Below are 27,139 nucleotides of genomic sequence, written 5' to 3' on the forward strand. Positions count from 1 at the left end.
CAGCTTCTGAGAGTGTGCTGCTGCATTCTCATCCAAGTCATGGATGGCACCCTGAATTTGCTGGGTCAGAGCAGGAGATTGGGCCGGGTCCCTAGCAGCCTCCTCTGGTGGTCCTTCCTCATCAGCCCCCTCTGGGCCTGGTCTTTAACAAGCCTCAACACTATCATCCAGCCTACATTTCACTTTCTTGTCTATGATGTGCATCGGCAAATGCCCCGTTGAAATCTGAATTTTCAAGGTCTGCAGCATCCTCCTACCTGCTATTCCTGCAAAATAGAAACTGTGTAAATCTGGTGCTGTCTTTTCCTTTTCCAACTGGTCACATTAGAGAATTTCACCTAGGGCTGATGAAGTTCACTAGCCTGTAGTTTTCAACTCCATCTTTTGTCCTGTGAAAATTCAGACACTGCTTACCTTTTTATGACTTAGAGCACTTTTCCTGCTCTTCCTAGATTTCCAGGGTATAATTCTTAATAGGTTTTCACTCCCATTGTCTTGTTTGAACCTTATATTCAGGTTGGCAGATGATATGCCCATTTGTTGGATCTGCCATAATTCATGCTGCCAAAATTCTGGCAGAGTCAGGATCAGAATCCTACTCATCTGCATCCCACATACATGGTTGCTTTTCTGACATATCCTACTTTCTTGTGATATTTAGAAATGCCTTGTAAAATGCCTCTGCTTCCACAGAGGCTAGCAAGAGCCCTCAGGTAGCGGCCAGACCTAAAGTGAAACTCGATAGGTGAAATGTATTTTTTCCTTCCTTTTCTTCCAATACCCTCTTCCTTCCCCTTCTCTCCCCTCCCTTCCCCCTTCATATCTCTTTTTTCCTTCCTTCCTTCCTCCCTTCCTTCCTTCCTTTCTTTCTCTTTTTCTTTCTTTTTTCCTGAAGAAAGGAAATTAAAGCCTCCTATTTCTGGTGTCAAATGCTGGCTCCCAGAAAATATCATTAAGAAAAACCAAACACCTGTTTATAAGTAAAATCAAGCGAATTACTCACTACAGTAAAGATCACTACCTCGTGGTCTTAATAGGGTCAAGGAAGGAGGAGGTGAAAAGCAGGATATTTGTGAGGATTTGGGGGTCTAGTTTAAGGCCGGTCTTTCAATTCGTGGTTCGATTAGGATTAAGCAAAGTTCATGATAGAACAGGTTAAGATCGGTAAAATTGGAAGTACCGGGATGCTATCAGAAGATAGCCAGAAAGCACTGGATCCTTGGTCAGGTTTCTCAAGATTTATGAGCTTCAAGTTCCTCACCCGTAAAAGAGTTAGACAAGATTTAGTGAGATATCCTGTACTGATCTCATGCCAAGGCCTGAGCTTTTCGCTTCAGTCCGTCGGGTGCCTCGGCCCCAGACGGCGCAGCTGGAGCGGCCAGCTGACGGAGGACCGGGAACGGGTGTCTTTGCGCCCCTCGGCCGGCAGAGGCCGCTAGCGCGCCCTCCACCCGGGTGGCTCCCGCTCGCGCCGCCGCCTCCCGGAGCAGGGCTGCCCCGGCGGCCGCCTGACCGCCGCCCACCTCCCGCCACCGCGTTGGCCTCAAGACCCTGCGGGAGCCGCGGACATCGCAAGCCCGGCGGAGCGCGGCGGGCGGCGCGGACCCTGCGGGGCGGGCGGCTGGGGGCGCGGCAGGCGCGGGCGGGCCGGCGGGGTCCTCGCGGGTCCTCGGCGGGCCCGGGGGAGGGCCCTCTTTGTGGCTGCAGTTGGCAAGATGGCGCCGGTGGGGGTGGAGAAGAAGCTGCTGCTGGGCCCTAACGGGCCCGCGGTGGCGGCCGCCGGCGACCTAACCACTGAGGAGGAGGAGGGCCAGAGCCTATGGTGAGACCGCGAGGCGGCCGGGCTGGGCTGGCCGGGCCGGGCCGGACCGTCGGACAGACTTAACGGGCCGTCGCGGGCCAGTCAGGTTCAGGCTGGCCCCAGGGCCGACCGCTGTGCCATTGTCCCCACAGGTCCTCGATCCTGAGCGAGGTGTCCACCCGCGCCAGGTCCAAGCTGCCGTCCGGCAAGAACATCCTGGTTTTCGGTGAGCGCCGGTGGCGGGGCGTTGCCCGGGGAGCTGGGGTGGGCGAGGCGGGCGCCCTCTCACTGGTGCCAGCCTTCCTCTCCCCTGCCTCCTGCCCGGGGGAGCCTGGAGACCCTGGCTGGACAGCCTGAGAGTGGCCAAGTCCACCACGGCCGAGGTCAGGACGTTGCCCCTTTTCGAGAGCCCAGGGATGCTGGCAAGGGCTCGTCGGCACATTCCATAGTCTTTTGGCCGCAACATCAGCTTTGCTTTAAATGTCCCTGACTTCCTGCGCTCATAGCCTCGAAGTTCACCGAACTGCGGGCGTAGAGAGGGGAGGGAGTAGATGAAGTGAGCGGAGGAGGCGGGCGAACGAGGTGACTGGGGGTCATCGGGCTGTGGGGAGATGCCACAGGAGCCATTTCTCTATCTTGATGAGCGGTGCACGGTGGGAGGGGCGCTGCAAAGGACAGCAGGTCTTGGAGTCCTCCCCAGGGACTTTTCCTACATTATTTTAGCCTTCACTGCTGGGTTACCTGGGTTAGGTCTCTCAGCGTCTCTGGTCTCCTTTCCTCATACAAGTAAGGGAGTTTGGCTGGGTTCATTTATACAGCAGACCCATTTGTTGAGTGGGTTGTTTACTGTCGGTTTGGGCACTGGGACAGCACAGACATTCCTCAGACACTACACAAGAATGTCAGTTTAGTGAGACACAGATAGATGTGTTGGTGATTGCACTACACCATGTTGGGTATAGACAGATGATTTGGGGCACATCATATGGCTTGTTGCTGTTTGGAGTTAGGTGTTTTGAAGGGTAGGTGTTAACGTGTAGGGGCCCAGAGGGTTAGTGTTTGGAGGAATACAGAGGTGACAAGGCGAGGCGGGGGTGTTGGAAGTTACCATAGCCTCCTTGTGGAAGGTGTCTGATGAGGTAAGTTCGAGGCAGATGGTGGAAGGCTGAAGAGTCGATGCTTTTTCCTGAAGGCACCCGATTCTCAAGGGCCTTTTATTTTACCTCCATCCTCTGATTCTCACGGGAATCACTGTGAGGGTGGTTTTCCCACTGTTTTTGAGGTGAGTGGCTGGTCTTTAGTTGATGACCACTGCAGCGGGTAACAGAAGACCCTTAGAGGTCATCATGAATTGGGGGATCAAGGGCACCAGATGTGTGTTTAGAAAGGGGGTGCTGGCAGCAGAGTGGCAGGTGGCTCAAAATGAGCAGGTACTGAAGTCAGGCTGAGTGCTCACCGTGTCCAGATGGGATGTGGAGGGCCTGAGTAAGGTAGTGGCATTGGCGGTGGAAAGGAGGACTTGGACCTGTGGGATGCCTTTCAGTTCTCATGTTCTGTAATTCCATATTACTAAATCCCAGGGGTGCTTAGTAGTGTGTTTTGGTGGTGGCTCTTGCTGATGTTTAAGGTTTCTTTTGGGGGGAGGGAGAGTTGTTAGCTGGGTGGAGGGGGATGAGGAGGCGCTTGGTCATTACTAAGGTAGTGCTTAAGAGTTTTGCTTAGGTCTGTAATTATTTTCATCAGTTTCCTAGTCTTCAGGGTGCTTATGAAAGAAATGTACTAAAATCAAAGGTGAATAACAGCTTCATTCTTTATGATTATGAGGCAGGATCAGACTTTTTCAGTTCAGAGTCCCTAGGTTTTAAGGTTAATTATATTCTGAAGATTTCTTGCTTTCCTTATGGTAAAAGTTTATTTTGTGAGAAACTAGCCCCTCCTTTTACTTTCACTTTTCCAGATGCGTGTCTTATAAATTATACGTAGGGCCTGCGGGCCTGCCTTCTTCCTTTCCTTGTGAGGTAAGGATGACTGCAGTAGATTGTCATTTTAGATCTTGGAAATTGCCACCTTTATCACCTCTCCCCACCCTGACCACTCTTACAGCAGGTCCTACTTTGTTTATGAATACAGGTGAGACCTCAATAGCAAGCTCTACATGAAAGTTCCTTGTGTGACTGTCCAGACTCCCCATCCTTGCCTAGAATAAGCGGTACGCTTTGTCTTACGTGCATCACTTATAGGTGAAGATGGTTCTGGTAAAACAACCCTCATGACTAAACTTCAAGGAGCTGAGCATGGCAAAAAAGGAAGAGGCCTAGAGTATCTCTACCTCAGTGTCCACGACGAGGACCGAGATGGTGAGTGAAGCATTGATCCATGCAAGTCTCTGACTCCTCGGTTGCCACTCCTGCAACATGCCCAGGCATTCTCAGTTTTCTCTTTAGGGCTAAGAGAATTAGTCACAGGGGAATAGATGAAGTGTATCTCTTTGTAGGACTTTACCTATTTTTCTTTACAGAGTATGTTAGCAAAATGGGGAATGGGCCTGTTACCTGCTGCTCTGGGTAGCCCTTACTTAAGAGGAGAGACTGAGGGTAAAGTTTCAAATGCACATGAAAGTAAGAAACTGAGAAGTTTTTGGACTTCCCTGGTGGCTCAGTGGTTAAGAATCCACCTGCCAACGCAGGGGATACGGGTTCGAGCCCTGGTCCAGTAAGCTCCCACATGCCGCAGAGCAGCTAAGCCCGTGCACCACAACTACTGAAGCCCGCGCGCCTAAAGCCCGTGCTCTACAACAGGAGAAGCCACCACAATGAGAAGCCAGTGCACCGCAATGAAGAGCAGCCGCCTGCTCGCCACAAGTAGAGAAAGCCCGCGTGCAGCAACGAAGACCCAAAATGGCCATAGATAGATAGATAGATAAAATTTATTAAGAAACAAAGAAGTTTTTAAGTGCTTTGGACTTTTCTATGAGAGAAACACTTGGCAGACTGATCTGGGCACCATTGTTACTCTGCCTGGTTTTAGTGGAGAATCTGAAATTGATGTGGTTTAGAGTATAAAAGCTTAACAGATATTCACAAGAGAGTTTTGAGTCTTTTTGTGACAGTGTAGAAATGCTGATTGCTTGTGTGTTTTTGTTTTGTTTTGTTTTGTTTTTTCCCCCAGTGGAGAGAATAGAGGCTCAGAGGTAATAACGTTCTCTTAATTTCTCACGTCTAGAATGTGGATAATAATCGTTTTCTACCTTCTGGGTAATTGGGATGGTTAAAAGTGCATGGTAAAAAAAAACAAAAGTGCGTGGTAAGCCCTATTATAAGGATTAGATATCATTTAAAATTGTGATAAGTACGATTGTGAGTTGGATTGGAATAATGGTTTTTGGTTACCACTAGTCAGTAATACCTCCTTTGTAAAATTTTAGGCTTTGTGTTAGATCTTGGATGGCTCTAAAGTAAATAATTATTAATGCCTAGATTTTTTTATTTGTAGAAAAGTTACCGTGTAAGGATGAAATATCTTCATGAAATTACTTTCTTAAAATTGCGTTTACCCATTTGTACAATAAGGACCATGATGTAGGGGTGATTATATAAGGGGGCAAACCCCACCACCTCTGGTTCCCCATTTCCTTATTGCTAAAATGAAGAAGCTGAACCCAGGTCCTTCCTTGCACCTTAATTCTTCGAGATCCAAGAATCATTTAAATAGAGGGGAAAAACCCTTTAATCTTAACTTAGTAGTCACCTTAGAACCCCAAGATTTTATTCCTGCTCCTTCTTCCCTGGCTTCCTTTGCCATACTGAACATTCTCTGAAGGATGTGAAAGAAAGGTAGGAGGTAGACCTGGTGTTAAGGGCTCTCCTTGTGTAAGGAGAGCAGAGGCTTTCCAGTGCCCACCTAGGCCCACCGGAGTTTGTGTAGGTAGGGTTGGGACTCAGGGGTCACCGAGCTGGGCTAGGGGGCCTCATATGTCTGAGTGTTTTGCTTCCTGTCTTTGATGATTATTGTGGAAAGAACTTGGGCTTTGGAGCCAGGCAGAACTGGTTCAGAATCCACTCCGGTAGTTACTAGTTGTGACTGACTTAACCACTCTACACCTCAGTTTCCTTATTTGTAGTATTGGGCAATGGTACCAGTTTGTAGGTTGACAGAATGAGAGGTGGCATGTGTCAAGTGTAGCTGAGTGCTTGAGACAGGTGGTAGGTCTAGTACCCTTTTGAAAGTATATGAAACATGGTGTAGATACTCTGACATTGCTATAGCTGCTTGTTTCAAAGGGGCATAAACATATTTCATGCCAAGGATCAAAGTAACTATATTCACTTACCTTTGAGTTAAAATACATGTTAATTTTTATTTCAGATTCCTTAAGGTTGCCTTAAAAACTTAGATCTCTGCATTTATGGGATTTTTTTTAAGCTGCCTACTTGCAAGTTCCTCTTTGATGAAAGAGTTGCCCTTACTTGTGGTTAATTAAACATCTTTTAGCCCCAGTATTTTTTATTGTGTGGTGTGACTAGGTTATAAATATACATTTTGCAAGGAATCACCCAGGTAGAGAAAATAGGTTCTGGCTTGTCCTTGTTTTGTGGTAGGACATGGCATGTCAAAGGACCTCTGACTTAAGGGTTGGGGGCATCCATTTAATGCCACATGTGGTATGTGTAATTCCATGCACATGGGTGAGTTACATGTAGTGGGCAGTGGGAAGAAAGGCTAAAAAAAAGAACCGTGTCTGGTGAGGGGCAGACATTAAAATCTGTAAACTTCAGGTACAGTTTGTTTGTTTGTTTGTTTGTATTTTGGCCACGTCGTGCAGCATGCGGGAGCTTAGTTTCCCAACGAGAGATCGAACCCGTGTCCCCTGCGTTGGGAGCACAGAGTCTTAACCACTGGACCGACAGGGAAGTCCCAACAGTGCAGTATTTTTGAAGGCATTCGTAGAATCCAAATCAAAACCGCTATCTGAAATGCATTAGAGTGTTGAAAGTATAGCTAGATGTAGATACCTTTGTTGTACTGTTGAAATAAAGTCATGAATATAAAATTTTTCACAGCATGTTAGTGAATTGATTATACCCAAAAAAAGGTAGCTAACAGAAGACAGGTTTTTAAAGGGTAAGTTGCAATTTATTGGGGAAGAAATTAATGAAATGATATTTTTGATAGTAGGATTTCTCCCTCATGGTGCTTTTATTAAAAAAAATTCTCAAAAACATGTCTAAAATTTTTTAAAAAGTATATTATTAATTTGGAGAACTATCTTCTACAGTTTGATCTTCCAGATATAATTTTAGAATCACATGCTTCATTAAATGTCAGCACTTGCACATTTGTCTGTATATGTTTTTAACTTTACTGTGGAAAACAAAACTACATAAAAGCATAGACCATTTTGATGAACCCCAATATATCTGTCACCTGCCTTCAGGTTAAAAGTTCTAGGTCAATTTTATTTCAGCTGTATTCTCACCCTCTTCTCTTTTCACTCCACATTTGATTATTAAAACAAATTTCAGACATTATATCTTTTTATCTGTAACTACTTCCATATGTATGTCTAAAAGATTAGGATTTAAAAAAAATAATCATATTATCATATCAAAAATAAGTGTAATTCCTTAATATTATCAGGCACCCTGTAATTCATATCTCAGTTTATATAAGTAATGAGTTTATCTTGGCATTTAAATACAAAGGTCCTGTCTCTTTGGCACCCTTTGTGGTATGTGAGCACACTGTTTAGTGTGACTGACACAAGAAGAGCTTGTTTAACCACAGGCTCTTCGGCACAGCTTGCTGCCTCACAGATTGCTGATATCTTAGAAGAATGGATTATTTAGACTATGGCACAGTCGTCCGGGGAACATTTGTAGCTTTTATTAGTATCTTTTGATTCTTATTGAAAGATAAAATGTCCTTCACTCTTTACTCCTCAGACATTGCTGGAATCTTTTTGGATGTGGACACAGTATATTATGGTTGTTAAAAAATTTTATAGTTTAAACAGTTCACAAGGCACCTTGATGAAGAGTTGCTGTCCACTGAGCACTTGGACACTTTTCTGGTTAGGATTTCTGTCTCTGTTCTGTGTGGAATTCTGTGGCTGTCACCTTTAAGTTCTTCCTTATGTGGCTCTTTGAGCTGTGCTGATGGTCATTGTCAGTAACTTAGCTTCACTTCTTTTCTTAGATCACACACGCTGCAATGTGTGGATTCTGGATGGAGACTTGTATCACAAAGGTCTGCTGAAATTTGCAGTTTCTGCTGAATTCTTGCCGGAGACCCTGGTGATTTTTGTTGCAGACATGTCTAGGCCTTGGACTATGATGGAATCTCTACAGAAATGGGCTAGTGTTTTACGTGAGCACATTGATAAAATGAAAATTCCACCAGAAGAAATGAGGGAGCTGGAACGGAAGTGTAAGTAAAACAGGATTTTCTTAATTGGAAAATTCACTCGTCTTTTTGGATGGTTCCAGCCACCTTCCTTTTCACAGTGTCAAGAGGCTGCAAAGCTTCCCTTACAGAGTGTTTGTGTTTTGTTTGCACCATTTATTTCAGATTTGCTTTTGTAGATTCAGTAGTCAGAAAGTCTTCAAAGCAGTCTTTATCTCAGCTGTCACAGTTGAAGAAAGTAAATCAGTATTCCTTATTATTTTCATTGGTTCTCTTTTATAATAAGGGTTCTTCCTTCACCCCCAAAATGTGATCAGTTCTGTGAGTCTTTTTGCTGTTCTGTTAACTCGTGGTCTGCTGAGTTAGTATCAGTGGGTGTAGAGATTTACTGGGATCTCTGCAGCTTGAGTCCATTTCCCTGTATTTCCATTGAGGTCCTATGGACCCTCTTGTTGACACGTTTAAAGGAAGACCCACAAAAGATAAATCTTTGAGTTCCTACCTTAGTTCCTTTGGGGATCCAGCAAATATGATTTTAGTTAGAAATAAGAAATTCTTTTTTTTTTCATTAAAATGAAAGGATATTTTAAGACTCAAGGCATCCAAGCCCTTTTGAGAACAGAGAACTTTAAAGGAAGTTCTTTTTGTTTTGTTTTGTTTTCCTTAATGTGGTTCAGAAGCTTGTTTTTCCTTTTCGTTGCTTCTGTGCAGTTACATCAGCTTCTGTTCACTTGCCAGGGAAATGGGAGGGGCAGGGGCTGGAGCTGTGGCATCAGCAGTGCTGTCTTGGCCAGGGCAGTCTTGGCTTAGCCTGGCTTATTTCCACGGGATGACATCATTCCCTTTAGTGAATTAATGAGGGCTTCTGGAGCATGGCACACAGGATCTTCAAACGTACTGGCAGAAGGGTTCAGAAATTTTGATGTGCTTTTCAAATGAGATATCTTGCTGTGTGTCTTCCTGTCATAACTTCACTTGCTCCTGACTACATTAGCTAAAACAGGGAGTTTAACATAGAATTCTTTAGTTTACTGTGTGCATGTGTGTTTCCTGGGACACCCACGTGTGCTGCAGTGATTGTTATGCAGCTCAGCACATCTGTCCTCAAACACTGACCTTTCTAGATAAAGCCTATTTTTCCCCTGAAATAGAGACCCTAAAGACAACTTCTGAGAATAGTTCAGAGCCTGAAGAGCTGTTCTCCTTTCGCTACGCATTTACCATCGTACCCAGACTAGTGGGTTAATGCACAGGAGATTTCAGTTTCTGAACCTGTTTTCCTAGAGTTATAACCTTGTAAAGATTTGTTAAACAAAAAAAGGAAGAGATTGAGCCAAGGATGTTTTTCTTTCCCAAATAGGGAGACTGTCTGCCTGGTGCCAGATCTGTTCAAGGCATTGGGGATACATACAGCAGACAAGGTGCCCGCTCCTGGGGAGCTTGTGCTCCCATGACACACTGAATTTATTTTGTGGTCTTGGTCATTGATGTCTGTGTTGCTTAGGATTAGATTGAGCTGCTTTGTGACACAAGCCCAAAATAACAGTGGCCTAAACAAGACTGGGTTTTATTTCTCTCTCCTGTGAATGAAATCCAGAGGCAGTTCAGGCCTGGAAAGCATCTTGAGGAAGACAAGTTAAGGACCCTGGCTCCTTTGTACTTACTGCTTTGTCATCTTTAGGGTGTGGTTCTCTTCCTCTTGGCAACCAGAGCTCCAGCCTTCACATCTGTGTTGCAGGCAGCAGGATGGAGGAAACGCAAAGAAGGGCTGAAGGGTGTGTGCCTGCTGTCTTCCTAAGGAGACATTTCCTAAGGAAATGTAGTCTGTGTGGCCGTGTGTTCTAAGTATCAGTGCTCGGTTTGGTTGTAAGGAGGAAGAGGAGAGGACACTGGAGGGCGGCTGGCGATTGCTGGAACCACAACCGTGCCTCATGGCTCTGGCTAACCTTCTGAGAGCCTCTCGTGTGTTCACCACTTTTCCTCTGAGGTGTTTGGAATGGTACTCACGCCTTTCTGTTACCCGTTGAAGGAGTGCCTTTGTTAGTGCTAGTTTTAGGTTACATTTTAATAAAGTGGTTGGCCATCCTCTTGCTTAGAGGACTCCCACTTTCCAGATTAATTGGACTCTAGGTATTGTATTGAATGAGCAAAGGGCTGTCACCCAACCTGCTTTCTGATCCAACACCAGTCTCCAATCTGCTGAGTTTGGAAAGTGCTCCATGGCCAGCCAGTCTCTTTCTGGATTAGGTTCCTCAGTGGTCCTGAATCTGTGGCAGCTGCTTGGCTGCAGGGTTTGTCTGAGGGGGAGGGCAGAGCAACCCCTAAAGCTGCCAGAAGGTGGTACTTGTGTGTAGGTTAGTCTTGTCTTTCCTGCTTTGTGTCTGGGGTTTCAGTTGCTTATCAAGTAGAGGAAAAAGATTAGGTGCAGTCTCTTGGGTCTTCTCAGAACTGTGGAACTAACGGGTGATCAATGAGGTAGGAGGGAAAAGAAGAGAAAGAGGCGGCACTCTGCAGTCTCCTTCCCATAGCCACTCCCATCTGATGCTAAAGGGGAGCCCCTGGTGGGCTGATGGCCCCTGCTGTGAAATACTGGCCATCCCGCCACCTAGAGAGAAACTGCTAATACTGTGGTATGTGTGTACCCTAAGGGAAATGCACATTTTATTATCCAAATTACACAGTCCTCACTATGTTTTTATCATTCCTTTTCACCACCCCCGTTATGAATATTTGCTCTGCCTTCCAGCTTATTTTCTAAAATGCTGAGTTATTAAAAACACATGTGCGTTTCCTACTGTTTTTGGATAGCCATAATTCAGTCATTCCTTCAGAGAATAGCCTAGCCCAGGGTTTCCCAACCATTTTCATATCATGGCCTGTGTAGAATACAGCAGAGTTTATACAGCATGCTGGGTAGTGGAGGTTCGTGGAGCAGACTGCTGGAGCTGCCCCATCCCTGCCTTCCTTCCCACAGTCACTTAGCTTACCTGTAACCTGTTCCAGGCTCTGCCATGCTCACTGTCTTGGAAGCCCGGTTGAGTGCTTCACGTGACCTTGGGCAATTATAGATATTACCCAGACAGTTAAGCCATTGTATTTTTCATTGACTTGAAGATTTGTTAAAATGCTTTTAAAGAGAAAATGTGGGAAGACTAAAAAGAGTACATATTCTCAATTATATTTATATTTTAAATGTAATTACATATGTAAATTAATTACATATAAATTACATTTATAACTCTAGAAAATGCAAACTCATCTGTATTGAAAAAAAAAAGCAGATCAGTGGTTGCCTGGAGTTAGGGATGGTGTTGAGGACAGGTGGGGAAGATAGATTACCAAAAGGTACAAGGAAACTTCTGGGGGTGATAGATAAATGCACTGTCTTTTTTTTTTTTTTTGCGGTACGCGGGCCTCTCACTGTCGTGGCCTCTCCCGTTGCGGAGCACAGGCTCCGGATGCGCAGGCTCAGCGGCCATGGCTCATGGGCCCAGCCGCTCTGCGGCATGTGGGATCTTCCCGGACCGGGGCACGAACCCATGTCCCCTGCATCGGCAGGTGGACTCTCAACCACTGCGCCACCAGGGAAGCCCCCGAATGCACTGTCTTGATTGTGGTACTGACTCATGAGTGTATTCATATGTCAAAAATACCAAATTTAGGGGGTCCCCTGGTGGCCTAGTGGTTAGGATTCCAGGCTCTCACTGCCGTGGCCCGGATTCAATCCCTGTCGGAGAACTAAGATCCTGCAAGCTGTGAGCCATGCCAGAAAGAAAAAAAAAAATAAGATTTACATTTTAAACATGCGCAGTTTCTTGTGTGTCAATCTTGGCTCCATAAAGCTAAAGTAAAGCAGATTTAAAAAAAAAAAAAGAGAAAATGTGGGAGCCTTTGATTTCTTAAGAGCCTTCAACAGTCATCAGAAAATGCTTCTCTGTTTTTGTCCAAAGTGCAGTGCAGTAAAGATCTCTTGAGTATTCATTTATTGAATCTGAAGAAATAAACTGCACTGATGGTTAAAAAAAAAAATCTCTTGAGTAGATTGTTTTTGTGCGTTTTTTTTTGTTTTTGGCCACGCGGCATGCAGGATCCTAGTTCCCTGACCAGGGATTGAACCTGCGCCCCCTGCATTGGAAGCATGGAGTCTTAACCACTGGACTTCCAGGGAAGTCCCATGAGTAGATTATTTATATTGGCAATGAAATTATATGAATGAGCTTAATTAAAGAGAAGTTGTAGAGATGAAATGTTATATCTGTGCTTTAGGGTTTAGGCAGTGGTTTTTTCCCAGTATTATATGAAAGATATTGTGCTCCCAGATAATTCCAGAAGCTTATATAACAATAACCTAAAGTCTTTGTAAATGAGGACTCACTGTTTTAAAATATTCGAAACCTGTTCTGTGGTTGAAGAAGAGTACATGCACTTTTCTCTAGATTCTCTTTAATCTAGTTGTCTGTGTTTTCCTCAGTGAGCATGTTGTGGATGAGAGTAAAAGTCCTTTTGGTCCTTTAGTCATGTTGTGTGTAGAAGAGTAGAGCTGCCGGCTCGAAGTAGCTTTTATCACCATGTCCTTGTTCTCTGGCCTGACATATAACCTTGAAGCACCCAGGAAAAGGTGCAGGTCTGTAGACTCTGTGTTCACTTGCCTTAACCAAGACCATGGACCACTCAGCTTGAAGGCCCTCCTGTGGGGTTGCACCCATGGCCAAAATAGTGCCAAGAAGTAGATGTTATATCACTCACCCCTTATTGTGTTAGGCAGGAACAGGTCCGTGACACATGTGACTCAGGATCTCCTAAAGATGAAACTGAGTCCACAAGAGTGAGGATGATGAGATGCAGATGGTGCTGGTAAGTCCAGCCTCGCTCTTTAGCACGGACGCACCTCAGCTGTACGGAAACAGCATGTTCTTGGTAATTCAGGTGGTTCTGATGAGAACTCTGAGGAGTTTTATAAGTTGTAACGTATTCTAGTGGTCCCGTCTGTTGAAGTAACACAGTTCGACTATCCTAATATTTGAAAATGTAAAATATATAGGAAAAGTGTTGGGAATTCCCTGGTGGTCCAGTGATTAGGACTTGGCTCTTTCACTGCCATGGCCTGGGTTCAATCCCTGGTAGCGGGACTAAGATCCTGCAAGCCTTGCAGCGTGGTCCAAAAAAAGTGTTTTGTTTTGTTTTTCATAGTAGGAACTATTGAAGCCTTAGGAGTTTTTAAAAACCTGTTTAATTGTTAAGAGTTAGATACAATTAAAGATGACCGGGGGAATATCTTTACTGCTCTGAAGTTATACTGCTCAGACTGACTGAAAATGTCAGAATTGCGGTTTTGTATCACCATCCCTAAATCCCTAATATTGCAGTTAAGTCAGATGCAGTTAGGAAGTTTGTCACAACTCTTTATGTTTTGTGCTTATTACTACCTGCTTCAGTTTTCTAAAGCTGGCATGTGCATTTTTTATTGTGTGTGTGTGTGTAATTTTCTTTTTCTTTTTCACCTGTAGTTGTGAAAGATTTTCAAGACTATGTTGAGCCTGAGGAAGGTTGTCAAGGTTCCCCACAGAGAAGAGGGCCTCTGACCTCAGGTCCTGATGAAGAAAATGTTGCCCTGCCTCTTGGTAACAACGTGCTGACTCATAACCTGGGGATCCCAGTGTTGGTGGTGTGCACAAAGGTGTGTGCCAGGGAATTGTACGCTTGGCTGGGTTTGGCAGTGCAGCAAATAAAATGCATTAAGAAAAAAAATCCAATAAAGAACAAACAAAAAAATGGGGGGTTTCAAAAGTTCTTTGATCCTAGTCAGAGCCACTAGGTTGCCCAACTGCAGCATGTGCCATTCACATCATATTCTGTGAGAATGGAGCCCTGTGGAGTGTGCAGTGCACAGCCATGTCCAGTGGGCCTGTTTCTTGATGTGACCTTGTTTGATGCTTAGAGCAACTGTGAGGTGATCAGGGCTATCATATCCCTACTTTATAGATGTGGAAACCGAGGCCCAGGATGAAAGAAGAATCTCCAGTGGCTTTTCACTCTTGTCTATTTATTTAATTAATGCTTGGACTTTGGGCTGTGGCTGCCGCCTTTTTTTTTTTTAAATTAATTTATTTATTTTGGTTGCTCTGGATCTTAGTTGTGGTTGGCGGGCTCCTTAGTTGTGGCATGCAAACTCTTAGTTGCAGCATGAATGTACGATCTATTTCCCTGACCAGAGATTGAACCCGGGCCCCCTGCATTGGGAGCGCGGAGTCTTAACCATTGTACCACCAGGGAAGTCCCATGGCCGCCGCCTTTGAAGCCATGATACTTTATTACTAACAAAGACAGTGTTCCCATCCTTAGCAGGCAGAGAGGCAAAAAGATGACTCCTTTCTCTTTCTATCTTACCTGCAGTGTGATGCGGTGAGTGTCCTGGAGAAGGAGCATGATTACAGGGACGAGCACTTTGACTTCATCCAGTCACACCTACGGAGGTTCTGCCTCCAGTGTATCCTTGGGGCGCTGTGTTGGGGCCCAGGGGCACAGGCTCCCTTCTGTGTGTGCTAATCCAGGCTTCCTCCAGATGGGGCATCTTCAAAGAGATAAAGTACTTCCTGAATCCAGAATAGTTTTTTGCCAGGGTGAAATTGTGTACATCAGCGGTCCCCAACCTTTTGGGCACCAGAGACCGGTTTCGTGGAAGACAGTTTTTCCACGGACCATGGGGGGCAGGGGAGGGTTCAGGCAGTAATGCGAGCGATGGGGAGCGGCAGATGAAACTTCACTCACTTGCCCACCACTCACCTCCTGCTTTGTGGCCCGGTTCCTAACAGGCTGAGGACCAATACTGGTCTGTGGACCCGGGGTTGGGAACCCGTGGTATACATCATTTTACTTTCTGAAAGTTTACTGTGTTGGAATTTGAGACTTAATAATTTTTGCCTATTTTTGATCACTTTTTATTTTTAATGGTGTACATTTGATAGGCTTTTGTATTAAGAAGAAAGCTGATATGTGATACTTTTATTGCAAATTATTTTTATCATATCTTGGAAATATTTTTAAACTTTGCTTTTTTTATAGAAGAGGTTAATTATCCAACATGATAGTGTTTTGGCTGCTACAGGGTTTCCTTTATGTTTATGTTTTGTGCTGTCCGTGAGAGAGGTGCTGTGTCAGCAGACTTTTGAGTCTTGTTTCTGTAAAAATCCAATAGCAGTTGGTGCCATCATCCCACATCCTGGGCGGGGGAGGGTAAGGGTGGGCTCCACTACTTCCTTTGGGCTCTTAAGCTTGTCCAGCTCAGTGGAGGGTGCCAATAACATGTAGGTACCCAACTCTTGTATGCTTAATGACCAACTTGATCACATGTGGGCATCTGTCTAGGAAAGAATCTGTGTACCCTGGATATGCTGAGGGTTTTCCTGGGCTACCCTCAGAACCATTAAGTTGACTGGGACGCAACCTGATGGGTCAGAAGACAACAGTTTACATGTTCAGAAATGAACTACGTGGCCCGCTATCATCAACATGCTTTATGCTTTTGACCTGCTTCTTCTGCTACTATTACCTTTTTAGTTCTTAACATTTTAACACTTTCTATTAATTGTGTGTTGATCAAAAACTGAGTATCCTGTGACTAGTACTTTGAGGATTGTGCTTGTATGTATTTGCTTTTGTCTCCTCTTGCAGTGAATTGGTTTTCCTTAAGCAGATTGATTAGATGGAGCGGCCTTGATTTACACATCAGTGAAGGAAGAGAAAAACCTCGACTTGTTGTATAAGTACATAGTTCATAAAACATATGGTTTCCACTTTACCACGCCTGCCTTAGTTGTGGAAAAGGAAGCAGTTTTTATGTGAGTTCTTTATAGGTGATGCTTTCAAACGCTTCTCTTCCTGGTACATTTGCTCTTTACATTCTGTCCTTCCAAGTAAGATGGCTCTGTCTCTCTCTTATACAGCCAGCTTTCTACTACCTTGGGGCAAAGTGCTTGGAGTTGGACCTCACAGGGGATATATACACCCACCTTTCCATCTCTGCTCTTTTCCAGATTAGTTGCCATTCTGCTTCCAGTCTGGGGGAACTGGGTGGAGTGAGGTTAGGGGTGCTGCCTTTCTTCATTGAGAGCAAGTTGCTAAAACATTTTTGCCACTTACTGTCAACTCTGGTAGAATACCGGCTGAGTGAGGGAGTTGCAGTATAGGGAATTGGTGCTTTGAGGATTCTGAACGTTTTCCGTTGAAGCATCTGGTTTATTGGCATCCATTGGCAGGGATGACTGCCTACGCCCTCCTTCGCATCCCATCAGCTTGGGCTTTGGCTGTACTGAACGCCTGTTGTGTTTCTGGTGTTTCACATTTGAGGAGCCACTGGGGCTGATTGTCCTGGGCAGAGACTTGGATACCTGTTAGTCCTAATTTGTGTCATTCTCTCAGTGGAGAATGGTGGGTGTTGTTCATGCATAAGTAAATGTTGAAGGTGTGGTCCCTGAGAGGACTTGTGCTAGTATCATGCTTTTAGGCTTAGATATCCTCTTAAGAAAGAATTACAGTTCGTTCAACAAATACTGAGCACTTCCTCGGAGACCAGGTTCTATGCTGAGGGCAGAAATGAATGAGATGTGGTCCCTGCACATGGCACTTTAATGGACACACACAGCCGAGGAGGGGTAGGGCAGTACTGGGGTAGTAGAGACAATGTGGCAGGGAGAGCAGAGGAGTAATGCTGGGAGGGTGAGTGGTGCGTCCCAGGCAGGCCAGAAGGAGTGGAAGGGTGGGAGAGTCTGGGAGAAGACTGAAGGTGTGAAAGCTGAGAGCTCTCGGGACCGAATAGGCTGCCTCCTCAACATTTAGGGAGAGCCTCACTTGGGCTCTTCCCAGACAGCAGACAAGAGACTTAGACTGATTTTAGAGAATTGTTGTCTAGAGCAGTCAGGCCAGCACCAAAGCCACAAGCTCTCAGTGAGTGGTATGCTTTTGGAGTCAGTCAGTACCCAAATCACTTGTGATCCTGAGGAGAGGGAGGATCAGGGAGACTGGATGTGTTCAGGGCTGGTCTGGAGTGGAGAAGAAGCTCAGAGCTTCTGAAGGTGACACAGGTCATGGCAGTATCTTGGTCATGCTCTGTCCCTTTGCACCTTTGGTCCTGTTGGTAGTTGCCTGTTGGGGAGCCAGTGAAGTCGTCGGAGCCATTGGGGTGGAGAGCCCTGGCTAAGCACCTTCTTGGTTCTAGAGCTGTGGAGCAGGAGTTGGATGGAGAATGAGAAGCCTGTGGGAACAATCAGTTGCCATCTTTTAGAGCTTCTAGATAAAAGTATGTCATATAGGGCATTTTACAATTGTTCCTTATCCTAGGCTGCAGCTTAGCTTAATGGAACCTGGGTGCCATCCTGCCCTGCGATGTCAAGCTGGGCAGCTCCCACATAGGATCCTCAAGAACTTGTGTCCCTCTGGTTTGAGGCCCAGGATAGTGCAGGTCCTGCTACTCCCCTTGGCTCCAGGGTACATATTCACACATCAGTAAAATTAACCAATCCATAAGAAAACTGTTGTCAGAAGAGTTCTCAGAGAAACAGCTCACAGGGGTGTCTTCATACCAAAGCCCAGAGAAACAGCCCTATCCTGAGCTCTATCCTATGTGTTGCTCTGTATTCTCCACTCTGTCAGAAAAGGGCCCCATTGTGTCCTTGTTCTTCTCAGCAGAGTTGTGGAAAAGCTCTGAACACTTCCTGTGGGTCAGCATGTATAGTCAGTAAGATCTCGCTCTGGCTCCTTAGGCCTTGGGCCTCATGAACTCAGTATGGAGCAGGACCTGTGAGGTTGAGCTGATGGACTACACTTGCAGTGAATATTGGCTTGTCTGCCAAAAGCTACAAGCCGGCCCAGCAACTGCAGACCAGAACTTGTGGGAAAGGATCTCAGCCAGGAGTCCTCTCTAACCCGGTGTGCTGAGTATTCCGTAAGGCAGTCCCAGAAAAAGCAAGTCAGTCTCTGTGTCTTTGCCTTTAGACCTGCAGGCTGGGACAATGAAAAGAAAATAGCTATTTTACATGAAAATTTCACAACTGTGAAGCCAGAAGATGCATATGAAGACTTTATTGTGAAACCTCCTGTGAGAAAGGTACCAAAATCAATCACTTTAAGAGTTGCAGGTGGGGAATTCCCCAGCGGCTCAGTGGTTGGGACTCTGCGCTTTCACTGCCGAGTGACTGGGTTCGATCCCTGGTCAGGGAACTAAGATCCCACAAGCTGCGCAGCGTGGCCTCCCCCCTCAACCACCAAAAAAAAAAAAAGAAATAGTTGTAGGTTTTTTTCATGGGAAAAGAAACATAAAGAAACAAGTCTTACACATTGAACCATTTGGGGGGGTAAAAAGAAATAATCCAAGGGCCTTTTAAAAAAAGTCTTTAGATGAAATCGTGTTATGTAATTGGCTCTGGGTGGCACAGCATGAGTGCTGGACTGCCACTGCTGCCTCTGGATTACTGTTAGTAGATCCCACTTGCTCCTGTGATCACCTGCAGACCCGGATCTGGGAGGTATTGTTTAGAACCTGCCAGACTTAAAAATGTCATTTGGCCATATGCCAAGGCTGGTCTTGGAACAGGGTCTTTGCCAGGCTAGAAAGACTTGACCTCTGCAGTCTCCGCAGGGACTCCCCAAACCCATGTTGAGACATGAGCACAAGATTCTCCTTTCAGCATGAATTTTGACAAGTAGTTGGGGGTGTTCTTGGTCTATGACCACAAATGAGTGTGTCACTTCACTTCACAGCTGGTCCACGACAAAGAGTTGGCAGCGGAGGATGAGCAGGTGTTCCTAATGAAGCAACAGGTAAGAAGACCAGTGAGGCCAGAGCAGAGGCCTTCTCATGAATGAAACCAGCTCCCTGGCATGAAGTGGGGGTATCACAAAGAGCTTGCAGGGACAAAGGGGTTGCCACCAGTTCTTGTTCTCTCCCGTTTCTAGGATTGGTACAGGGTAGGGGGCCCCTCAGGGGATCCCCTTCCTGCCTTGCAGATTCTCCTACAGTGATAGGCTTAGTATCTTATTAAGTACCTGCTCTGTCTGCAAATGTAGATTTTCTGGCGTAGTATTTCCCATGTTGACAGTTTACCAGACGCCCTGACCTCACTTCCGTTAGTTCACATAGTCCCACAGAGCCCTGTGCGTGAAGGCAGGTGAGCTGATATACACATTATGTAGGTGAGGAGAGTAAACCCAAGCTGACAGTTCAGAATGCAGACCCAGTCCCACCTTTCTGTTTCACTGAGAGTGGTGTTAGACACATCACGGGTTTGCCTGATGATGCAGGCAGGTCAGCAGGGGGTGTTGATGTTTTTTTTTTTTACCAACTTTTCCTTTTGTGCTCTCATTGCTTCTTTAGTTTCAAAACTGGTTACTGGGAATATTTTTTGTTCACCATATACCAAATTGCTCAATTTAAATATTTTGCATTTATAGTGTAGAACCTCTGACTTGGTTGTTGTTAATGGTGCCCTCTAGTGGAATACTTGGAAGTGTTTCTCCGGACCTTCAGTACACTCTGCAGGCCTTGGTTAATGATCGGTGTGTCCCTCTCTTTGCAGTCACTCCTTGCCAAGCAGCCAGCCACACCCACGAGAGCCTCCGTGAGTACCTTAAACTAAACAGAGGGTCAAGACCCAATGTCATGTCTTCAAACTTTATACCATTATTTGTGAGAGCTTACATTTGTGTGAGCTTTTGTATATTCGGAGGGAATTTGGTCCCTCTAAAAGCCCAGGGCCAGGAACATGGTAGGAACTCAGAAAATGTCTAATGAAGGAATACAGCTCTGGGAATTAGAGTGAACGGGTTTTGTTATCTTGGTATCTCTTCTCTCAGGAGAAATTGGGATCTAAAAAAGGGACTGAGCTGGGCACAAACTCCCATTCCTGCCACCCTTCTCCCTAGACTGTGAAAAATACCCTGCAGAAGCATGTCTTCATTTTTGGAATATGTACCTTCTGTTATTTTTATGCCTGTGTGTGACTTGGGCTGGTTTTGGACTTAGGAATCCCCTGCAAGAGGACCCTCTGGCTCTCCAAGAACCCAGGGCCGGGGAGGGCCAGCCAGCGTGCCTAGTGCCTCCCCAGGCACATCAGTAAAGAAGCCGGACCCAAACATCAAAAGTATGTATCCTGTCTCTTTGGAGAGTGGTTTAGTCCTAGGCCTCGTTCCTACTTTAGGGGCTGAGTAGCTGGGTTTGGAAGGTGGAGACTCAAGGCAGCTGAGCTGTTTTCTTTCCCAAGAAGGGCTGCTTCCCACTTCCTCTCTCTCAGAGAGGGAGTTCATGGTTGGCAGAGACCAAGGTCTCTTCCTTTGTTGGAATTGGTGGCCCTTGCACCTGGCTTTGTTTAAGACCTTGGTTAGGCCTCTATATTCAGAGAAGAATACAGCATAAGAAGTCACTTTAAAATGTATATTTTGAGTTCTCGGTTTTGTTGCTTATTAGGTTTATATTATTACCATTTATGAATTGTCACTTGTTTTGTCAAGCTCAGTTACTTACTAGTTTAAGTAGCCCTTACCCCAGTGACTTAATAACACCCCAAGATGTTGGCTGCAGTAAAACCCTCAAATTATATTTAGTTCTTGCATGTTCGATGACTGTCTTCTATTCTGAATGAGAACTTTTCACAGCAGCTTTGGAACGTTACGGGCTTATAAAACTTTGAAAAACACTGCCTCATGGACAGGGAGATGATATGGAGCACAGATTATCTATTATGCCTCTGAACAGGTGGGAAATCTAAACAGGTTTCCACTTATTAATTATGCTAACACATAATCAGCCTTAGCAGTGGCAATGTATAAGGCATCATAGTGAATGAATCTGCTCAGTATCCCAGGAAGATCATAACCACAAATGGATAATTCCAAACTGAAAAATAGTTTGTTGCTGTTTAATTGGGTCATTCAGTTTGTGTGATGCTTTTTTTCTTAATGTTTCCTTAGATAATGCAGCAAGTGAAGGGGTGTTGGCCAGCTTCTTCAATAGTCTGTTGAGTAAAAAAACAGGCTCTCCTGGAAGTCCTGGTGCTGGTGGGGTGCAGGGCACAGCCAAGAAGTCAGGTACTGAAGAGCCCCCAAAGACTTAGGACCCTTGTGATCAAGGAGTGCTGGAAGGTGGGGTGGTGGACAGGAGTGTCTGCTTTCACTGACCTGCGGACCCCTTGATGTTCTGAACAGATTTCCACCTTACACTGAGCAGTATACTTTACAGTAGGATTACCTTATTACCATGCATGTTTCTTGGTACATTTAAGGTGGGATTTATGTATATTCAGGTTCTCAAGAACTGACTGTTGGCTGAGTTGAGGTAGATCCTAAATATTGGGCTGGCCAAAAAGTTCGTTCGGGTTTTTCTGTAACATCTTACGTAACGAACTTTTTGGTCAGCCCAGTACATGGGCCAGGTGTAGAAGTTCTGTCCATTGGAAGTCATGGTCTAGAGTGTACCATTGACATTTTATTTAGTCTTTAATATTCTGCGTTGCTTTACAAGGATTTTGCTCACTCTACTGCCTCCAGTCTTGCTGTCAGCTGCCTGTGAACCCTCACTGTCTCACTGGAGGGTCGTCATTTTCTCCTCCATGAAGCTCCCCACCCTTGTCACACATAGACATCTCTGTGACAGCCCACCCATCTGTTCTTCCATGTGGGCACATAGGGCAAGTCTATGTCTTTTTGGTCTCTGAAACAAAAGAAACAGGTTCCTTGGGAATTACAAATTTTCCCAGAAAGCTTGAGGCCAGTTCCAAAGGGTTTTAATTTTCCATTGGCTATAAGTAATATTAATAGAGTATTTTCCTTAATTGATGTTTTCCAATCAAAGGAAACCCTCAAGAAATCACTCCATCGTCAGGTCAGCCTGTGCTTTCAGGTGCTCTGGAGTTCTTGAAGACTCAGAATCTGTCTGATCTGTTGGCCCAGGCTATAAACTGGTATTCCCTGGGAGGAAATAGGGGTCACTTCTAGGCCCCAGTTAATGTTCAACAACAAAAAGTATGTGCACCAACTTTGTGCTGTATCGAAATGGCCAACCTTAGTCTTATATTCTTATTGAAATATGGTGTTCCAGGATATCCATGTGAATCAGTTGTAATTAGTAACAAAACATAAACACCTGTTCTGTCTGAGGTACAGAAAGTCGTTTGCTGCATGCCAGAAACTCAAATACCACCTCTAGGAAGATGGTGATGAGAGAGCATGGGGTGAGAGGGTTTTCAGAAAGGCCTTTGTGTTTGGCACAAAGGCATCCCCAGGCAGGGGGCAGTAATGTAGTTGGGGAGCCCAGACCTGTGGCATTTGGAATTAAGAAGGGCTGAATTAGAGTCTGTCTCCTTATAACCATTGCAATGAAAAAAGACTTTCCTCATTCTTATTGGAGTTATTATCACCAAAAATGATTATAGAAATCTGTATAGGTTTTTTTTGAAATCTGTATAATTTTAAATGTTACTTAAAAAAAATTTTTTTTTCTTCTCTCATCACTGCTGCTTTTTTTTTTTTCTTTAAAGGACAAAAGACTGTGTTGACAAATGTTCAGGAAGAACTGGATAGAATGACTCGAAAACCAGACTCCATGGTAACAAACTCTTCAACAGAAAATGAAGCCTGATCCTCCTTAAAAAGTGCATATGTAAAATGACCAAATAACTATATTGATCTGCTCTAAGACCAGGATTTTTCTGATATGGCACATGCTATCAGTTTTTTGGGGCAGGGGAGATGAACTTAAAAAAAAAAAAATACTTCATTGGCTTGTCCGAGTGTGAAATGCACCTTTAGGAAGGTTATGTGTCAGACCCCTTTGTGAAGGATAACCCTTGGACTCTCAGGCATGTGGCTCTCTCATGGGCAGCAAGTGCAGCTGGGCTTCTTGGGGAGGGGAAGGTAGATGGAGAGAAAGAGGGCCCACTTACTTTCAGGGTGGAGCCAATGAGACCAGGAAGTCATTGATCAGATGGTGGCTAGTCTGACCAGTTGCATGTTAACAGATTCACTTGTTCTTGGGAAGCAGATTAAGTAGCAGAAAGTCCAGGAAAGAGAAAGACTGAAAGGAGGAATGAGAGAAGTGTTGGTAGGGAAGCTGAATGTTGCAGGAAGTGGAGGAGGAGGAGATGAGCAGTGTTAGTAAATACTGTGTGTTCAGTAGAAGTCGAATAATCATTTTTAAGACTTAAAATCAGAAGCATTTCCAAACTAAACACTAAGCAAAATGGGAATTGGACTTGTTCTGAATGCATCTTTAACTTATGAAAGATGTGTTAAGTGTGGGGATGCCTGAGTCAGGTGGAGCCGGTATGGGGGTGGGGAAGATGGCAGCTGCCCAGGACTCACGTGCTTAGCCCAGGCCATGTCCTTGTGGGAGGTGTTGGGCTCCACGCGTGTGTGTCGTGGGGCAGTCACTGTGGGGTATGTTTAAAGTCAGCAGTTACAAATTTAGTTTACTTTGAATTGTGTTTTCTAAATAGCTTCTGCTTTGTTTTTAAAAAAAATTTTTTTTTTAACTACCACAGGCTGGCCTACTAGTAGAGAATGGGTGACCAACCTCTCATTTTACCATAATGCAGTGTGCTACAGAAAGTTTGAAGGAGGTTTTCAATGTAAATACACTCCAGTTAATTGGCTTACACCAGTCCCTGCCTTATGGTCATTGGAAACCTTCGTGGAGTTCCTTTGATGCAAAAGGGTTTTGTCCTAGCTCCCTGGTCTCATCAGTGCTATCAGATGGACAAATAAGTGTGAATGTTTTATATTGAAAATGGAAATTTCTCTTGTTTTATGTTTTTCATAAACTGTAGCATTTTTTTCTTATGGAAATAAGTGTTTCAAGTGTCTCCATTTAGGGCAAATTCATGCACGTTGTCATGCCACACCATCATCCTGGAAGTGACTTCTATGGATTTAAAATGGCACTTTTAATTTTATACATGACACAGAACATTAAAATGCAAACACTACCATTAATTTAATATATAAAACGTTTGTTGTCAAATCAAGGGAAAAACTACAGTTCACTTATGTGGAATTTACTTTTTTTATATGAATGTTTGTTGTACTGTGTCTAAGCATAACTTCCCTAATGTCATTACTTTTACATACCAGATTTGACTGACCACTAACCATACTGGACATAACTTAATATCGTATGTTATATAACAAGACTCTAAGACTGTCTTGAGTTGCTTTTCTGTAAAGGTCTGAACACTGTTAAGGAGAAAGCTGAGTATTTACTTGCCTTTCTGACAAACATAAAAATGTGTTTCTTGTGCCAGTCTTATTGTTGAAAATACACTTTTTTCCCCCCTTTTTAATTCAGTTTTTTTTTTTTTTTTTAATGTATTCTGGCTTCCAGTTACCAGATTTTCCAGGTAATGACAGTAAACTGACTTGGAATGATGGTTGTGGTGTAATGACCAATAGATGCCAAACAGCTTGTGGCCACACGAATGATGGGGTCACTTAATCCCTCCATAGCAGCTGGCAGGGGCAGGGAGCACAAAATGAGTGACCTCAGAAATAAGAAAGAATTCTTCGAACGGCACATGCCTAAGAGGGATACAGTGTGATTTTAAATTTTAATGCAAAACTTTACTTTCTGTTTATTTTTTATCATTTAAACTGATAAGCACTTTTTGTGTCAATATAAAATGTACTAAAACCGAAGAAATGCTAAGACACCTGTCTTGTGAAGGAAGGTTTCTTGGAGATCACTTTAGTTTCTCATAACAAGTGGATACTCCTAGGATCAGAAGAAACTGATGTATAGTGTCATGTGCTCAGTGGTTGCCAAAGTCTACCAACTTTGGGGAGCTGCAGGGTTCTTTTTAGGGGGGGTGGGAGGAGGGAGCATATTTTTTGTTATTTTGGGATTTTCATGCATTGGAACCAAAGGCCAAACAATAAACAGCCTTTACTTTTTAAAGTAAAATTCATTTCATTTGCAGAATACACTTGTATGGTAGACTGTTAAAGATAATTTTATGACTATTTATGTACATTGTAGTGGTTACATCTGCTGTTTGTCTTTAAAATGGAAAAATCAAAGAAGTAAGCCCAACCTTGAAGATAAGGCCACGATAAAGGCCATGAATTGGTCTTTCCTAAAAATGCAACGGGTATGCTGCTAGAATTATTTAATTTTGTTTGCACTTTTTTTTTTTGGATTGGCATTTTTAAACCAGTATTTAAACTGAAGATGTGTTTTATTAGTTTAACAAAGTTGAAAGTGACTGCTCTGTACATCATGACCTTAACAATGTTGATGCTGTATGTGAAAGTTCACTGTTGTCTCTATACTAGGTTTATTGGTGTTTTTAACTTAAAATTAGGACTGCAGATTATTCCCCCACCAGCCTTAGTCCAGGGGTGTGGCTCTGTCCAGATGCAGTATGCAGTCATGTGGAACCTTGCTTTCTAGTGCTGGAAAAGAAGATGTCTCTAATTACTGGCTTCAATAAACACGAATCCAGACTGCTTACAATTTTTGGTGACTTTCTTTATGATAAATCATCCCACTGGAGATACACTGAATTGTCTGCTAGTCATATAAGGTATCTACCATGTAGCTAAAAATGTATACCTCTCTCATTTGAAATTATCAGAAATTCTGTTAAAGAATATTTTAAAACCATATTTTGATATATGTGGAGTTCCAGGCTGTAAGTAAAGTGCAAGGGGTGTGAGTTGTCCAACATATTTTCTTGTCTATTAGATAAGTTTTTGATTATCTGAATTGGGTAAGAAATTTTCACTTAACTAATTTAGAAGCCTTGAGGATTCATAGAGGAATTTCAGAGCAGCTGTACCATAATGCTTCTCACCTGCTGAAATGGGCAACAGTAAAGTATGTTTAAGAAAATCGGACACTTTATATTAGAGATGAATTGTGTTTCTGATTATTACACTTTAAGCATGTTGAATTTTCTGTTCTTTAAAGCTGATTTATTACACAGCTTTTCTCCCCAACTTTTTATTTTGAAAAATTGTAAACCTACAGAAAAGTTGGAAGAGGATATATTGAATACCCATGTTCTTTTACATAGATTCACCAGTTACTAACTTTTTGCCATATTTGCTTTCTCTGTCCCTCTCTTCCTCCCTCCCTCCTTCCCTATATCTGTCTCAATACACACACGTATACTTTTTTCCCCCTGAGTCATTTAAAATAAGTTTTAAACACCAGGGCATTTCACCCCTAAATATATTAGCTGAGTCCAGGCCAGTTGTCTTATAGAATATCCCACAATCTGGATTTGTCTTATTGTTTCCTCATGATTTCATTTAGGTTAAACATTTTTTGTAAGAATGCTATAAGTGAGATTGTGTATGTTCCAGTATTGCACATCAGGTTGTCCCTGTATTGGTGATGCTGGGTTCGATGCCTTGTTTAAAGTAGTGTCCCCTATATCTATCAAAGTGGGGTGATACCATTGAAGATGTTGGATTTCAGCCACCTTTTTACACATCATTTTTATGACATCCACTGATGATCTTACCTAAATCAGTTACCACATTAGGAGTTCTTAAATGGTAATTTTCTTATCCCATCATTCCCCTACATGTATTAGCTGGCATTCATCTATAAAGAAGAGTTTTCTTTCCTCTACCCTTTTTGGGTAGTTATTTTCACTATGAATTTACAGTTTTGTTTTTTTAATTCAAAGTGTTATAATCTAATAACTCATACTTTTTAATGCTCAAATTGTTCCAGATTTGATGAGTGGGAGCCTCTTCAACCAGTTGTGTCCTTTTTTTCCCTTTTTTAAAAAAAAATTTTTTTTAAGGGAATTCCTTTATTTTTATTATTTATTTATTTTTGGCTGTGTTGGGTCTTCGTTTCTGTGCAAGGGCTTTCTCTAGTTGTGGCAAGCGGGGGCCACTCTTCATTGCAGTGTGCAGGCCTCTCACTATCGTGGCCTCTCT

At 43.8% G+C, this 27,139-nt stretch overlaps 1 protein-coding gene across 2 annotated transcripts; it reads left to right on the forward strand.

The window, feature by feature from the left end:
• The first annotated feature begins 1,671 nt into the window (after window positions 1–1,671).
• DYNC1LI2 (dynein cytoplasmic 1 light intermediate chain 2) lies at window positions 1,672–27,139 on the forward strand. Of its 2 annotated transcripts, XM_079906241.1 has the most exons (13): window positions 1,672–1,822; window positions 1,954–2,027; window positions 4,042–4,158; window positions 7,997–8,227; window positions 13,711–13,880; window positions 14,597–14,690; window positions 15,906–16,041; window positions 18,194–18,305; window positions 18,959–19,018; window positions 19,774–19,815; window positions 20,220–20,337; window positions 21,164–21,280; window positions 22,729–27,136. In XM_079906241.1, exons 1-13 carry the CDS (start codon window positions 1,716–1,718, stop codon window positions 22,827–22,829), a joined length of 1,479 nt encoding a protein of 492 aa, XP_079762367.1. In that variant the 5' UTR covers window positions 1,672–1,715; the 3' UTR covers window positions 22,830–27,136. The 2 variants fall into 2 exon arrangements, with proteins under 2 accessions (XP_079762367.1, XP_079762368.1); XM_079906242.1 differs by lacking the exon at window positions 7,997–8,227 and having other exon boundaries at window positions 22,729–27,139.

This window comes from Stenella coeruleoalba (genome assembly GCF_951394435.1).
Source record: "Stenella coeruleoalba genome assembly, chromosome: 20".
NCBI classification, from domain to species: domain Eukaryota; kingdom Metazoa; phylum Chordata; class Mammalia; order Artiodactyla; family Delphinidae; genus Stenella; species Stenella coeruleoalba.

Coding starts and splice junctions, on each gene's coding strand:
- DYNC1LI2 (XM_079906241.1), top strand. CDS start 1,716: ATGGCGCCGGTGGGGGTGGAGAAGAAGCTGCTGCTGGGCCCTAACGGG. Junction 8,228..13,710: donor GAGGGAGCTGGAACGGAAGT/GTAAGTAAAACA, acceptor TTTCACCTGTAG/TTGTGAAAGATTTTCAAGAC. Junction 16,042..18,193: donor GAAAAGGAAGCAGTTTTTAT/GTGAGTTCTTTA, acceptor CTTTGCCTTTAG/ACCTGCAGGCTGGGACAATG.